The sequence below is a fragment of the Artemia sp. Qi Xiang Cuo genome, chromosome 1 (genome assembly GCF_049724085.1).
Source record: "Artemia sp. Qi Xiang Cuo chromosome 1, ASM4972408v1, whole genome shotgun sequence".
Classification (NCBI taxonomy): Eukaryota; Metazoa; Arthropoda; class Branchiopoda; order Anostraca; family Artemiidae; genus Artemia; species Artemia sp. Qi Xiang Cuo.
Window position 1 is genome coordinate 66,171,593 of NC_142794.1, and position 16,258 is coordinate 66,187,850.

General features: G+C 33.7%; 1 protein-coding gene across 3 annotated transcripts in view; it reads left to right on the forward strand.

Annotated features, from left to right (window-relative positions):
* LOC148956614 (SPARC-related modular calcium-binding protein 2-like) overlaps nucleotides 1-16,258 on the forward strand; it is a 90,641-nt gene that overhangs the window by 5,514 nt on the left and 68,869 nt on the right. For 2 of the 3 annotated variants that reach the window (XM_089086084.1, XM_089086091.1), the window contains exon 1: nucleotides 1,728-1,962. The exons of the other annotated variant lie outside the window; for it this stretch is intronic. In XM_089086084.1, coding sequence (XP_088942210.1) covers nucleotides 1,849-1,962 — 114 coding nt within the window. In that variant the 5' untranslated portion in view covers nucleotides 1,728-1,848. Of the gene's footprint in view, nucleotides 1-1,727; nucleotides 1,963-16,258 lie in introns of those variants that run through there. 3 annotated transcript variants of the gene reach the window in all.

Here is a 16,258-nt window from a genome sequence, read left to right on the forward strand (position 1 = left end):
CATGACGTCCGATTTTCTTTGTTTTTATGACAACAAACAGAGCATTTTTATAAATCATCTTAACAGTAATTTATATAAAGACTTAAAAATCAAACAATTTCAACAAGGTTGAACATGTAAAGATTCTAACTTGTGTTTTACCTAATCTAAGTACGGTGTTTGACTTGCACGAGGGTTCAGTTATACGAGGGTTCAATTGCACGGTGTTCCACTTGCATGGTGGTCCAGTTGTACGGTGGTTCACTTGCACTGGGGTTCAGCTACATGGTGGTTCAGTTACACGGGGGTTTAGTTAAATGGGGTTGAGTTGCACGAGGGTTCAGTTAAAGGGGGTTTAGTTGCATGAGGGTTTAGTAGCAAGAGGGTTCAGTTGCACGGTGCTTCAGTTGCAAGGTGTTTCAGTTACAGGGGTTCAGTTACATGTTGGTTCAGTTACATGTTGGTTCAGTTACAAGGGAACCATGTATATATATATAAAATATATATATATATATATATATATATATATATATATATATATATATATATATATATATATATATATATATATATATATATATATATAATATATATATATATATATATATATATATATATATATATATATATATATATATATATATATATATATATATATATCGCCTCGCTCTTTACGCTAAAGTTTGACTTTCTCACAACTCTTATTTTTTTTAAACAATATCAAACTTTAGCATAAAGAGCGAGGCGTTGAGGAGGGGACATCCCCTTTCATATACGGAATAATTTCTGTTCGTTTTAAGTTTTAACGTCGTTCCTTACTTTCAGTTAAAAAAACTTGTTTTTTTTTATTTAATTTATTATACATTTTTAAAACACTCATATTTACCCCTAAACTGCGTTTATGGCGCTCATAAATGTTTTCAGTAAAATAATATGAAATGTTAGCGTAAGAGGGGAGAATTGAGGAAGAGGTAGCTCCCATCATATACACAATATTTCTGTTCGTTTTAACTTTTAATGCCGCTATTTCCATTCCTTAATAAAATACTTTGTCTTAAATAATACTTTTAAGCAGAATCAAGCAGAAAGAAAGACAATGTTACGAGTAGAAATCGTAACGTTTGTACGGAGGGGCCCACCTTTTGAAAGACCCTCAAAATTTCATAATCCTTGCGACTATCACAATTATTTACTCCACAATTCATTTAATCAACTGACTTTTACTACATTGCTATTTAGTCCCTTTCAACACCAGAAACGAAAGCTTGCATATGCGCCTAAAATCATTAATCAGAGATATTTCGGTTTCAAGTTCTAATTTTTCCTTCTCTTTTTAATATTTGTTTCTTTTTGCAAAATTAATCCTAAAGCCGCCATAAAAATGACAAAACTCGGATAGGTTTAATTCTGTTCTAAAACATTTATAATTATTGTCATGTCAATATGTGTCTTCGCAGATAAATTTCTGTCTAGAATGTTGTCTCAAAATAATGTATATCAAATAATAGCTTTTGGCGTCATAAATGTGTCGAGTTGATAAATGGGTTTAAAATGATGAAGAATTCCGTCTATTTTTGATATAAAAACTAGAAGCACGCCAACATTCTTAAAGCAAAAAAACAACTCAGACAAGCTACTCTTAACTGGCCAATCATTTTTCTTGCTTTACCCAACGGATACTTCACTGGTTAAACTTGACGCGCGAGAACCAGGTAAAGCAACAAGAGGGAATCAGGCGTGCTCGGTAACCTCTTTCTGCACATTAGTTGATCAGCTACTTGTGAACCCGTAAATAAGGAAGAGCATAAGCTGTGCATTTCCATGATCGGGTTCACGCTAGGTGATGCTACAAAACGTTAACTGTTGACAATGTTTAATGATTTTATCCGTGCCGGTGCATTGAGGAGATTTGTTGTTGGTGGAATATTATTGGTTTTAATTGTGCTGAGTGGAGTTGATGCTCGAAAGGGAGATATAATGAAGGTTTGAAATTTGCTATTAGGGCTCAATTGTGGACAGGCATATAGACAGGAATTAATTTCACTAATTTATTGTTTCAAGAGTTTATTTCTGAGCCATTACTTAGCTAGGTAGAATGTGAACACAGCACTCAAGGCATCTCATTATGTTCTGTACAGATAGGCTATTTGCTTCCTTCATAAACTCTATTGCGGGTAATTAAAAAGGCCTATAAAGTAAAACTTGTTTCTTATTGTTTTTCTGTAGAAAATAGTTCCTAAAAATCCTGAAAACTGCTTTAAAACAACCAAAAATACTTATCTATTTTAGTGATGAAAGTGTATTTACTTCACTGACCCCCCTTCCTAATAGAAAAATTAGAGCCCTCCATAAATATTCATGCATTTTTTTTCTAGAATAGCGCAATTTTTTCTCCCCTTTGATTGATTAGCGCCCGTCGTAAACTAATATAGAAGAAAAGATTTACCCAATTGCAAATTTTACTTTGAATTTTATAGCGGAATCTATGTTCCACCATAAACGGGGGGGGGGGGGGTATGTAAAGTAATACACTTTCAGAAATGAGATAAGTAAACATTTATGAATGTTCTAATAGTTCTTAGAATTTCTGGTAGCTATTCTCTAATAAAAGAAAAGGTGTCACTTTAAGAGTCCCATTCAGGGCTCAAAGTAGAATTTTGGAAGGAAGCAGTTAGCATATTTTGAAAGAGCATAAAAAGATCACATTAAGTTGCGTGTTCACCTTCTACCTAGCTAAGTAATGGATAAAGTCTAAGTCTACCAATTGAATAACAAAAAATAGATTACAGCTTATCGCAAAACAAATCTTTTCTTTTTAAGGGTGGGGGGGGGTCTTTGACCTCATCGCTTGCGTAAAAGCCTAATTCTTAGTTCGACAGGCCAAAACCCTAGGCTAGATTTGTACTGAAGATTTATCCAAAGGCGTGCGAAGACCAAAAATTCTTATAGATCAACATTTCTCCAGGTATTTCTTCAGAGCAATTTTTATTTGGGGGAGTTCCTATCCCTTTTTTGGCAGTTTGTTTTCTGTGGCTGTTTTCCTTGCAGGGCTGCAGGCTCAAATCCAGGAATTTTTCGGAAAGAGAGAGGGCTAACAATAGTAAATATATCTTTTAGCAATTAAAAAGTAGAAATAGGAACGATTATATTGCTTTTGACCTGAAGGAGGACGTCAAAAGCTCAACTGCTCCAGAAATAGTCTTCATTCATTGGAATTATTTGATAATTAGCTTTGGTGACTCATTATCTCAGAAGTTTTATGAGATGCGCCAAAGGGTCGATGTCCGTAACTTCGCCCAATTTTTTGGACATGTTCTGTAAAAAAAAATTACAGGAGATAAATACAGGTGGGCCCTGGCGGTAAATTTGTGGGATAAACTCTATTGATGGTTGCAGCAAAAGTTGCAACCTAGTAAAGAGCGAACCCCAATCCATATTAGCCAAAAGTTTAAAACACATTTTTACAAAGTGCCAAGTGAAAAAAAAATGTCATTTAATGCTTGTTCGGGAATGGTAAGTATTATTCGGATCCTCTTTGCAGTTAAAAGTTTATTGTGAAAAGGAATTTATGGAAACGTCGAAAAAGAGCTGAAAGTCCCTTGAAAACAGTGCCAGGCTAAAGTGACAAGAGCGTCATTTGGATCGCCATGGTCGAAAAGCCCAAACCAGAGCTTTTAAGTCCCCCCCCTACCGTTTCAAAAACATGAAATTTTTTTTTTGTCTTATAGCCACCACACTCCAGATCTTGTATCACAAACATGAGACAATAACCGGTTTTCATGGTCTTTATACTAGACAATATTAGCTTCGGCTCGGCGGGAACATTGTAGCTATATTTTAATTAAGTATTTAGTTGGTATTTTCGTTACGTTAGGTTAGTTTAGGTTACGTGTAATATAACAAGGTCTGCCCCCCCATAATTCCTCGTTGTAGTTTTTATAATTTTATTGATAAAGTATTATATTTTCATCATATTTTGTTTTATTTCCTTAGCATTAACCAAACTTTACTTCTCGACAGAACTTGGGTGTGGTGGCTATAAGACACAAGTACCAAAAAAAAAAAACATATTTTATCCTCTGTATCACTGATGTTTCTCTGGGCGTGATGCATTTTAGCAAAATGTGACATTTTTTACTCATAGTGTAACCCCGATAATGCAATTTAACTAGATTTTAGTACTTTAAACTGTGCTAACGGCAAAGCTACGATTTTGACGCATATTAAGAGAAGAAATTATCTAAAAAATTGCCTATCAGAAGCCTAGATTAGCTGAATTCCCATTTCAGAGTAAAATTATAAAACAAATTTAAAAGAAGACAAAAGAAAAACAAAAAGAAAAGAAAGCAAAATAAATTAGGAAAAATGGAAAAACAATTTTGCCTCATAGACATAAAATCGTTGCGTAAACATATGGCAGAATAAAGCCTAGAGTAAAAAGCTAATGAGAAATCTTCATTCAGATTCACACAGTTATTCCTTGGCTTCCAGCTACATGTTGCATCAGAAACAAATTTTTTTGACCTTTCGACGGTTCTGGTTAAAATAGCTATTTTGAAATTTAATCGAATCATACGTGGAGCTACAGGGGCATTTTAAAATTTGAACGGAGGTCTGGTTGCCCTCTAATCTGTTTCGAGCATCAAAACGGGCACTAAAAATGACTTCCCCTCCAAGTGTTTATCAAATTGCATTTCACAATTTTTCTAAAAAAGTAAAAAAAAATTAGCTTTTCAAGGGAGCAAGTAGCTTTTCACACCGTATACTTCACACTGCCCCATCGACAAAAATAAATTCATAAAATTTGATTTTTTTTTCATACATATGCTACCAAAATTGACTAAGTCATAAGTGTTGTTCTTTAATTTTATAAAAGAAGCGGAGGTACATAGCTGCTTCTCATGTGAAAAGTGTTTTTCCTTGTTGCTCAAGACGGAGGACTGTAATTCTCCTGTATGGGGTTCTCGACTATGGAAATTTCAATGGTGCTGTTTTCATAACGATTTGACACCATTTGTGAAGGATTTCAGGCTATTTAGTGATATTCCTTTTCAACTTCGTTTTCGCAATAAACTATTACCATAAAGAGTAATTGAAATCATAGTTACTATTGAATCAGCTTCAAATGGTGATTCTTTCTCACTCGACAGTTTTTTTTCAAACACGTATTTAAATTTTCAGTTACTTTGAGCTAGAGTTTGTTCTTTACTAGGTTGAATCTGACGCTGCAACCCTGATTAGACTATTTAAAGTTGGTTGACTTGACATTAAATTCAACTGAAAGATTTTCCCTTTGTGGGTGACAAGCTTGCTACTTGTCACTGTAAAAAAAGACCCAGCAACTGAAACGTCAATTCGACGCCCTATGCGCCAGCAATGGTTCTATAGGATCTTTATCCTTATTTTCCCCTTTTATACTCATTAAATCTTCGTCATCTTTAACAGTTTACACGAAGCTTTTTGCTTTTGTGGTAACAGGGAAGTGGAACACTGGAAGTGTCAAAGATAGCAGAAAAACGTTTCGACACACCATTTTATAGCTTTTTTCGTTTTTATTTTACTGTTCTACACAGTTTTTTTTTCGACAGTTTTTTTTTCCTACAAAAATAAAAAAAACATTTTTACTTTCAGAAAATTAAGGAAACCTTTGGGGTTTATTTAAAAATTTGTCCTAAGTATTTAAGCTTGAAGAAATCCACACTGGATTGAGAAAACTTTTACAGGCTAGTAATATAGCCCTGTAGAGCCAAAATAAATCTTTTCAAGAAAGATTCTACCCACGGAGGGTTACATTAAGAAGGAAGGCCCTCTTAGGATACTATGGGAGTTGATCATGTATGTTTTGTTAGCCTCACTTCTCCCCGAAAATATTCATGTACAATGGCATGTTTAAGTCTTTCATTTTTCTTGTAAAATGTAAGCTCTTAGTTTTTGCAAGTGGTACAAACCTATGATTCCTTTAAAAACATATGTTATGTTCTAGTTTATTTCAAAAACGAAATTTTTATTTCTACTTGTAGCATCTTTAAAAATTGGAGCTTGAGAAAGGCTACTTCCCATTGGATCTTGCTGGTTGTGCGTCAATCAAACCGAAAAATTCCGTCTTTTGAAGTTTATTACTATGACGTTAGAAGGGCTCCAAAAGCTATGAACGGTTGAATATCTCTGCACTAAATTAAAGCAGAACCCTTGCTAAGGCTCTATTTCGAGAGGGTCCCTACAAATTGGAAGGGGCTCTACAAATTTGAGTCGGCCTAACTATGAAAAAATGGACTTGTATAGCCATTAAATACTAGAAAACTGCATAATTTCATATAAAGTATCTTATTCGCTGTGAGGCTGGGAGTTTGAGTCAATTCCCACCCCTTGCGACCTCCTTCCAGGGGTGAATCTCCAGCATTTTTATTGGGGGGGGGAGAGTGGTCCATATTTGGATAGTCAAAGGGCATGGGATGTATGATATTTTTTCTCTCCACATTATTGGGGGACAACTGTCTCCCCCTTGCCACCCCCACAAGACACTCCTGCCCCCTTCTATGCCCTTTCATCAGAGTAGCCAGTTGAAAATGACACTTGAGTGTTTATTCTTGTGTTTATATATTTTGTCTTGCTTCTCACCATTGCAAAAGAGAAAGAGAGAGAGAGAGGGGAGGAGAGGAGAGGCTGAAAGAGGGAAGAGAAAGTAAGAGAGGACAGGAGGCTGTCAAGTAGGGCCACTTGATACCACTATTGAACAGCTTAAAATATTTTTTCAATAATTTAACTATTATCGACACAAGCGAAATTATATTTATGTTTCCTTCTAATTTTTGGGTACTAGTGCATTAGATGGTCACTTTTATATACCATTAACTAAAAAAACAATTTCTTTTACTGAAAGTAAGGAGCGACGTTAAAACTTAAAACGAAAAGAAATTATGCTGTAAATGAAAGGGGATGTCCCCTCCTCAACGCCTCGCTCTTTACGCTAAAGTGTGATATTGTTTTAAAAGATAAAGTTGTGGGACAGAGTCAAACTTTAGCGTAAAGAGGGTGGCGCTGAGGAGGGAACAGTCTCTTTCATATACGGAATAATTTCTATTCGTTTTTAGTTTTATTGCCGCTCCTTACTTTCAGTTAAAAAAAGCTTGTTTTTTTTATTTAATTTCTGAACGTTTTTGAATTAATGCAGCTTTGGTTTTGGCTTACCGTACATGAATAATTAAAACAAAATTCGCATATTATTTTTATTTTTTGGCTTATTGGCTTTCTCGAAAATTTGTTCTGACGTAACTTACGAATTAACTTACGTAACGAATTTTAATATTCGTATGTTTTTATTACGTATATTAGGGAGTTCGCTCCCTAGTCAATACCTCATTCTTTACGCTAAAGTTCAAATTTTGTTCGAATCACAAACCCCTGAATCACAAAGGCCGTTTAATTAGAATAGATAGCTCTTTTGAAAGTACTAAAAAAACTTTAGCGTAAAGAGCGAGGTATTGACTAGGGGGCGACCCCCCTCATATACGTAATAATTTCTGTTCGTTTTAAGTTTTAGTGTTGCTTCTTACTTTCAGTTGAAAAAAACTTGTTTGTTTTATTTAATTTCCGATTGTTTTTTAAATAATGCTGGGAAATCTGGCGCCCCCTTCATAGAAATGTCCCTTCCCCCAAGGAAATATCCTCCATGGAGAGATCCTCCCCCTAACCCCTACTCTGACCCCGACCACGCACTAGAAAAAAATTCCTCCTGAAAACGCCTGTATACTTCCCAATAACCAATACTAGGCTATATGTAAACAATGGGCAAAGTTTATAACTTGCAGCCCTTCCCCCGGGAACATTGGGGGATTAAGTCATCCTCAAAGACATATTAATCACATTTTCGACTATGCTGAACAAAATGGCTATCTCAAAATTTTGATTGGATGACTTCGGGAAAAAATGAGCGTGGGAGGGGGCCAAGTTGCCCTCCAATTTTTTGGTCACTTAAAAAGGGCAGTAGAACTTTTGACTTTCATTCGAATGAGCCCTCTCACGATATTCTAGAACTACTGGATCAATACGATCACCCCTGGGAAAAAAACAACAGATAAACACGCATCAGTGATCTTTCTTCTGGCAAAAAATACAAAATTTGCATTAACCAAACTTGACTTTTTAGAAGTGACCATCTAATGCACCAGTACCATTTTTTGCAACCTTGCTTAGCGAGAACACTTAATACCTACAAACACTTCAGAGTTTGCTTATTAAAATAAGCTTAATGATACTTTAAAGGATAGGGAATTACGAGATTGTATATCTTTTAAGAACATACCAAAATTATTATTATGCCAAAAATACCACAAAAAGTAAAGATGATGAAGTTTAAAGCTGACGCCTTGCTGTCTTGCATTAATTTCGGGTTTGAAATATTACGTTGATAAAAAGTAATGAACAAGTAAACCATGTATCGTCTTCGGCTTGATTGTCAATAAAAAAGTTGCCAATTCAAATAAGTAGGCGGTGAAAGGGGACATTCTTTACCTTGATTATTGGTTCGAATCCAAAAAGCCAAACTTCAAGTAATTTCATGTCTAAGCTTAGCATAGCTACAGTGTGATATGAACGGAGCCAATAATTTGTCTTGGGAGCTACGGGGGGGGGGTTAACCTCTTAATAATATTAATATGATCTGCGAAGAATGAATAAGCTTACCTTCAAAAGCTAAAACCAAGCTCAAAGGACCATTACTCCACTAAAAGTGGGACTTTTTGAAATTGAAGAACATGATGATTGCAGCAATAGCTTTAACCTGGTAATGAGCGAAATACGGCCCATAATAATTGAAACTTGGAAAAATGTATACTCTAAAGAACTGCCTAAACCGAGAAAAATTTCTAGCTATCATGAATTCGGAAATTCAAACTATCATTTACAGTCAAAATACTAGGCTACTAGTTTATTCGAAAAATTTGGGAATTTCTGGAAGACAGCCTGAAAACCCTTAAACAAAGAAAACATTGTCGTCATTGAAAACCACAAAATGGAAGTTAAATGTTCTCTATCTTGAAAAAAACAAACATCGAAAGTCTCATTTTGCATGGATGGCCTTAATGTGTACCTTTTTTTCAAAAATGACAGTTTTTGGTGTCTTCTTCAGAGATTAGTAGAACATAAAACATAAAAATATTACGATTCAGATCTCCACTCTTGAAAGCCTCTGCATGAGGTTTACTGTCCCCCGTTATGGTTGCAACGGTAACAGCGGCCTAGTAAGAGCGAGCCACGGTCGAAACTAACCCATTTTTTAAAAGATTTTCAAAGAAAATTTCCAGTAAAATAAAATCTCAATTCATGCTAGTTTGACAACAGTTGCTTTTATAATAGCTTAACAGAAAAATAATTTTAATTAAAAAAAGTTTTTTTTAGAATTTCGACAAGAGCCTAAATCCTCTCTTCCAATTGAAATAAAAAGTACACTATTAAACTTGCGTAAACCCATTGACTACAGGCATTCATACTTTTACAAGTGTGGAACTGATGTGCCCCGTTTTATTTTCCTCGGTGCTAGTAGGCTTCTTAAAAATCAGAAAAAAGGACAAGGGCTGAATTCCTTTGCTGGTTTCTTACAAATATCGTCATGCACAGGCTAGCCTGTTTCCCGAGATTGTATTTTTTTTAAAAACCTGTTGACTACCCACATTCATACTTTTGCAAATGTAGCACTGATGTGCCCTATTTTTTCCTTGGGATTTTAAAAAATCAGAAAGATGGACAAGGGTTGAATTCCTTTATTGCTTTCTTACAAATATCGTCATGCACAGGCTAGCCTGTTTCCCGAGCTTGTATTTTTTTTAAAACCCGTTAACTACCCACATTCATACTTTTGCAAATGTAGCACTGATGTGCCCTATTTTTTCCTTGGGATTTTAAAAAATCAGAAAGATGGACAAGGGTTGAATTCCTTTATTGCTTTCTTACAAATATCGTCATGCACAGGCTAGCCTGTTTCCCGAGCTTGTATTTTTTTTTAAACCCGTTAACTACCCACATTCATACTTTTGCAAATGTAGCACTGATGTGCCCTATTTTTTCCTTGGGATTTTAAAAAATCAGAAAGATGGACAAGGGTTGAATTCCTTTATTGCTTTCTTACAAATATCGTCATGCACAGGCTAGCCTTTTTCTCGAGCTTGCATTTTTTTTTTTAAACCCGTTGACTACCCACATTCATACTTTTGCAAATGTAGCACTGATGTGCCCTATTTTTTCCTTGGGATTTTTAAAAATCAGAAAGATGGACAAGGGTTGAATTCCTTTGTTGCTTTCTTACAAATTAATTTAAAAAAAAGGTTTTTCCGAGGGAAGTAAAGAGCGAAATTGAAACTTATAACGGACAAAAATTATTAGTTCACAGCATATTTAATATATATTAATATAACTAGTACAGATAAACCAACTAATTATGTTTCCCTATGCTTTTATGCTTATACAAAACTAGTACTTCACTGAAATCACAAAAATCAAGTATAAAAAAGATGATTATAGATTTAAGAGTCGAAAGTGAGTATGAAGCCGGACAAAACTAAACGAATGTATGAAGCTCTTCATAGTCTTGCACCAGTCGTGACATTAGTAACTTTCAGCACACAATAAAATAATGTTAAAAACACAAGTGTGAAACTAAATATTTGTTGGTAGCCACGAAGTACGAGTAATTGAACAGCACACAGAAATATTGGATTGATCTATCAAGCAACATTTTGCTCTCACCAGCTATAACACCCCTACTAGGTAATATACAATCTTAAAATGTAAGAAATATGCTTTAGTATCACTTGAAATGAAGATCAAATAAGACATAATATGAACTTTGGAAATCAGAATATTCCTCTCTATATACAAGAGTTAATTTCAATCTTTGATACAAATTCTAAAGCTAGTCTATGGTCCTAATTCTATCAAGATGGCCTTACTTCGAACTTGTGTACAAATTAATTATGACATGTCCTTTTAAGAATCAAAACGAGAGCCAGTCATTGAACTGAGCCATTGTGCAGAAGTGATACCAAATTAAACTTAAAAAAAAATATAAAGAAAACCCCAAAATGGATTGTTGCTTTATCTTAAAAGGAATTTATCCTTAAAGGGATTGATAATATTTTGATTCTATAGAAATTATCCTTAATTGGTTTGCTTTTACTGTACCAAAACTCCTATATTATTTTGTGTTTTCAGTAAAGCGCTAGTTTTGTATAAGCATAAAAGGCATAGGGAAACATAATTAGTTGGTTTATTTGTACTAGTTATATTAATATATATTAAATATGCTGCGAAGCAGTAATTGTTGTCCGTTATAAGTTTCAACTTCGCTCTTTACTTCCCTTGGAAAAACTTTGTTTTTTTTAAATTAATCTCTGTTCGTTTTTTATTAAAATTTAATGCAGAAACAACGCTGCCATGATCTTTTTTTATACGGAATAATGTATGCTCGTCTTAAGTTTTAGTGTCGCTTCTTAGTTTCAATTGAAAACTTATTTTTAATATAATTTCTAATTATCACCGATCTAGGGGAGATAAGACAGCTCTAAAAGAATACTGCAAACAATCTTGACAGCTAAGAAAAACTTTTAGTCTATAACATCAAGTTCATTATCCATACTTCACAAAATAATACATTTTTCTCAGGAACGTTTGTATTCCGATGAGCAAAAAGCTGTTTTTACTCGGCCGACTTCGCCTGAAAAAGCCAAAATACAGGGCTTTATAAACCACCTACTGACTAGCAGAAACTAGAAGGCTACTGTAACAAAAGAAAGCTGTTTAAGGGCTCAATTAAAAGCTTATATTTAAACTTAATCACTTTTTATAAATTTGACTTGATAGAACCTTCCCACAAAGTGAACTTTCGGTTCTTGCCTTTTCCAATGAAAAGGCAATATTATATTCTAATATTATACGTTTTAGGTAGTTGAAGGAGATGATTTTTTTTGTCAATTTGATCTCAAAACATAACATTCGAAAACAAAATAAGAGACAAATTAGGTTTTGGGAGGAGCTTTAGTTGCCCTCTAATCTTTACGGTCTCTTATAAAGGACACTAGAACAAAAAAAAAACAAAAAAAACAAATAGAAACACATCCATAATCAGTCTTCTGGCAAAAACATAAATTCCACGTTTGTGCAGATAGGAGATCATAACCCCCACAATAACATTTTCTGATACGCTGAATCTGAAGGTCTAATTTATATTAAGAATTTTGACTTTTTGGGGGGTGTTTCTCCCTTTTTAGAAAATCAGGCTCCCTGTCCTCAAAATCCCTTAATCCACCAAAATCCCTTTTTCTTCTGAGGCTTGGAGCCTTTCGTGGGTAGATATTAAACGTAATGAAATCTTTACATTTGCAATCTGCATAAAATCCAATTCTTATCAATTGTTATCAAAATTCCATTTTGAGTTTCGGTTACAATTGAGCTGAGTCGCTCCTTAATTACAGTTTAACACAGTTTGATAAAACTTATTGGGCTAACGTCCTATTTTTTAAATAATCCTGTAGCACACCGGAGTTTTTGAAGTACGATTCATGCTATTAAAGTGTAGTATTTCTGTTGAAATGTGAAATGTTGAAATAGTCCAGTTGAAATGTGCACCATTTTAGAAAATTCTCTTTTTGGGGGAAGCTTTTGGTTCCTTTGCGTATACGTAAAGGACTGAAATACCCTTACAGGCGTCTTCTTTTATTTGATATATTTGCTTACTTGGTTATTCAGCGTAAGCAGCAAATTTATGCCAAATCCAGGGAAGAATTTTTTTTGAAACTCTTTTTGGGTCTTATTACAAAAATGACGTTCGTCGCAAAAACAAAAGTTGTTCCCACAAAAGGAATTTGGTTCTTAATTAGAAAAAATTGAATTCAGAAAGTAATATATTTTCACCGTTAGTACTGTTAAGGTTAGGGTAGCATCAAAAGAAATTTTCTACTTACAGAAACTCACAAAAAATGTATTTAAAAAAAGTTATTGTAAAAGTTAAATGATAATTTTTGTACATAAATTTCTGCGTGTTCATTTTGCTGACAACAAAGCTCAACTTATTTCAAAGTAAAAATATTTTTCCTTATTTTTATAATTATCTTTTTATACCAAAAATTCAATTAGCATTCCCCTTTTTCTGCAATAATTCAAATGCTTGAATTGAACTTATACTGAACATATTACTTTCAATGGTCCTATAGTCAAATTTAAAATGATATCCAAGAACCTTCATACTACTTTTGAAGTTCAAACCGTGATTATTGATATAGCCTATTAATGGTGAAAATTAATTTTTTTCTGCTGAATAGTATATAAATCTTAATAATTTCAATAATTTGTTGGAATTTCATAAGCAAGTCACAATTCCAACAGAAAAATTGGATTTTTTTTGTGACTTGTTTGAATTTAATAAGCAAGTCACAATTCTAGAAAAAAAAGGGAGACATCGGTGCTACCCATGCAAAAAAGTCATTTTCCTTCGTGTTCAAGGTGGAGGACTGTAATTATCCTACCTAGGTTTTCGTCCACGTTGATTCCAATGGTGCACTTTTTATTTCGATTTGACACCATTTTCAAGGGGCTTTAGACTCTTTTTAGAAACCACCATAAATTTCTTTTCGCAATAAAGTTTTACTTCTAAGATTAACGAAAACAATAGTTACCATTCCTGATTCAGTGTCTAATGGAATTTTTTTTCACTAGACAGTTTTTTGGAAAACAACTTTTTCAACTTTTGATTACTATGGGCTGTGGTTCGCTCTTTACTAGGTTTGTCAACAAAAATGATATTTTGAAAAAACCGACTGACGATTTTCTGGTGACACCGACTGATGACAACTGGAAATTCAAAACAATAAATAATTCCTGTCTATTTTGCATGGGCTTTGAGTGTCCATTAAAATGCTAGTTTTATATTATCGTGCAAATATAGGGACATATCATCGAACGGTATATTTGCGCTAATTGTATGGATATATGTTCCTTAGTCTTGCAGTTTTAAGCTGAATCTTTCAGGGGATATTGAGGGGGATGTTCAACTGAGTCAAAAGATGCTATGTGTATCCAGATTGTAAAAAATGATGAATCTTTAATATCTCAGGAACAGTTAAAATTTATTAAATTGAAATTTTTAGGGATTGTTGAGGGCGACGTTGAACTAAAGCAAAATACACCAGGTATTTTGACAACCTGGCGCAACCAGGTTGTCAAAAGGTTGTATACGAAACGCATCAAGAATAGATAACGTTGTTAAGTTGTAACATTCAGAGAATATAGTGGGGAATGTTGAACTTAATCAAAATATACTATATTCTGGATGGCATTATTAGCCTGGATGCCTTAAAAGGCACCGTTAAAAGGGTTCTGATTATAACTGAACTTCGCGTTAACCAGCGATGCGAGCGTAGAGCAAAGATAGAATGTGACGCAAAATTTGCAATTGATGTATAAAATTTTCGTGACGTTCTGCCTATAACTAAAGGGTAAAATCATTCGTCAAAGGATTGGCCAAAACCCAAAATAAAAGAGTTTCGAGAGTCGGAAATAAAGAGAGTTGAGTGATGTCTTCGATAAATTGGTAGTTATCTTTTTAAATTCTGAAAGTTTTTCTTTCTTTTAGTATAATTTCCTGAAATTGCTGTATAGATAAAAATCATAGTTTAAGAACTGTCTTAAACTTCGATTTCAAATTGAGCAACACTTAGGCTAAACTTATGTTGAATACAATCAGAGCCAGCGCTTAGACACAATATGTAACGCAATTCTTCTTCTATTTAACAGCAGGTGGGCTTTTCAGTAAGAATTTAAACCAGAATATGATATTCCATTTCTTCAGCAGAAAAACTGAAAATCTGGACAAACATTAATAATTTTAGCCATCAATAAAGTTCCCAACGAACAGAACGATCAAAACGATCAAAAAACGAACAGAAACTTAATTTTTTAAAACTTTCCAAAAAAGAAGTATTTCAAAGAAAAGTAAATAGCTGTATTAAAACTCAAGACGAGCAGAAAGAAATCCCTGTTCTACTCCAAACTTAAAACGATCCGAAATTACCATCAAAGAGTAAATGAAAGCCCAAAATGAATAGAAAATAAAATGAGTAATCACATCAAAAATAAATATAACCCATACTATTGTAGATGAATGACTAAATCCTAAAACTAGTAGAAATTATATTGAATGCTCAGGTTAAACTTAAAGACGAACAGAAATTACTGTAAACAAGAGTTTGGTTAGTGCAACCTCCCCACCCTGCCCTCCCCCGTAAGCATGCTAAAGGCGAGTGCGACATATTTGCGCTTTCCTGAAGACTAAATGTTTAAAACATTTCTTATAACTATAATATCAAAAATAAGCAAACTATTTTAAATAGATTCGGTACTTTTTAATTAGCGGGTACCCACACGAGAGGTCAAATTTGGTTAATGATAAAATGAAATAAAACAAAACATGATTAAAATATAATAGTTTAGAACAAATTTGGGCTATATTTTTGTACATTAGGGGGGTTGGGGTGGGGGTAAAGCATAGCATATATTAAATACGTAACCTAACATAGGTACCTTATTTCCCCTAAACCCAAAAAAACCAATAGTTTAAATATTGTAAACGCAATGACAAACCGCGGTTTGCGATCCATTTCTCTATTGACAGATATCCCTTTGACTAGTTTCCTTTAGAACAATATATCGTGTGGGTACCAGCTAATTGAAAAGTACCATAGATTCTTGATTTGATGAGTTTTCGAAGAATTAATGTAATTATATATATGCTATTTATTTAATTTTCATTAGATCTTTCCATACATATTTATTAATATTTTTATTTCTAACAGATGTTCTAAAATATTAAACCATAATGTTCACGGTACATATATTTTTCAGTAAAAGTAGGGATTTTAATTTGTTTTGAAAAACTTTTTTTCGTAACTTTTTTTATATTAATTCAAGAAAAGAGACCAACCCCCCAAAATATGTCCTTCGTCAATTGCTAGTGTTTTTGCGGTGATTAGGAAATTCGTGTACAATTGTAATTTTGAAATGTTATATAGTAAAATAACATGAAATCGCCAATTAGATCAAAACTTTCAGTAACCTTGACATATAAGATTTTTAAACGTATGCAGATTTATTTATAACATTGCATAGTCAAATACCAACTTTTAAGGGTGACGTCAGGAGTTCATTCTGTGGGGGACGGGCAGCCATGTATGCGAGAAATCTTTTTCTCGACTCTTCTCGTAACTAAATATAGCATTGCATTGTTGTATAAAAC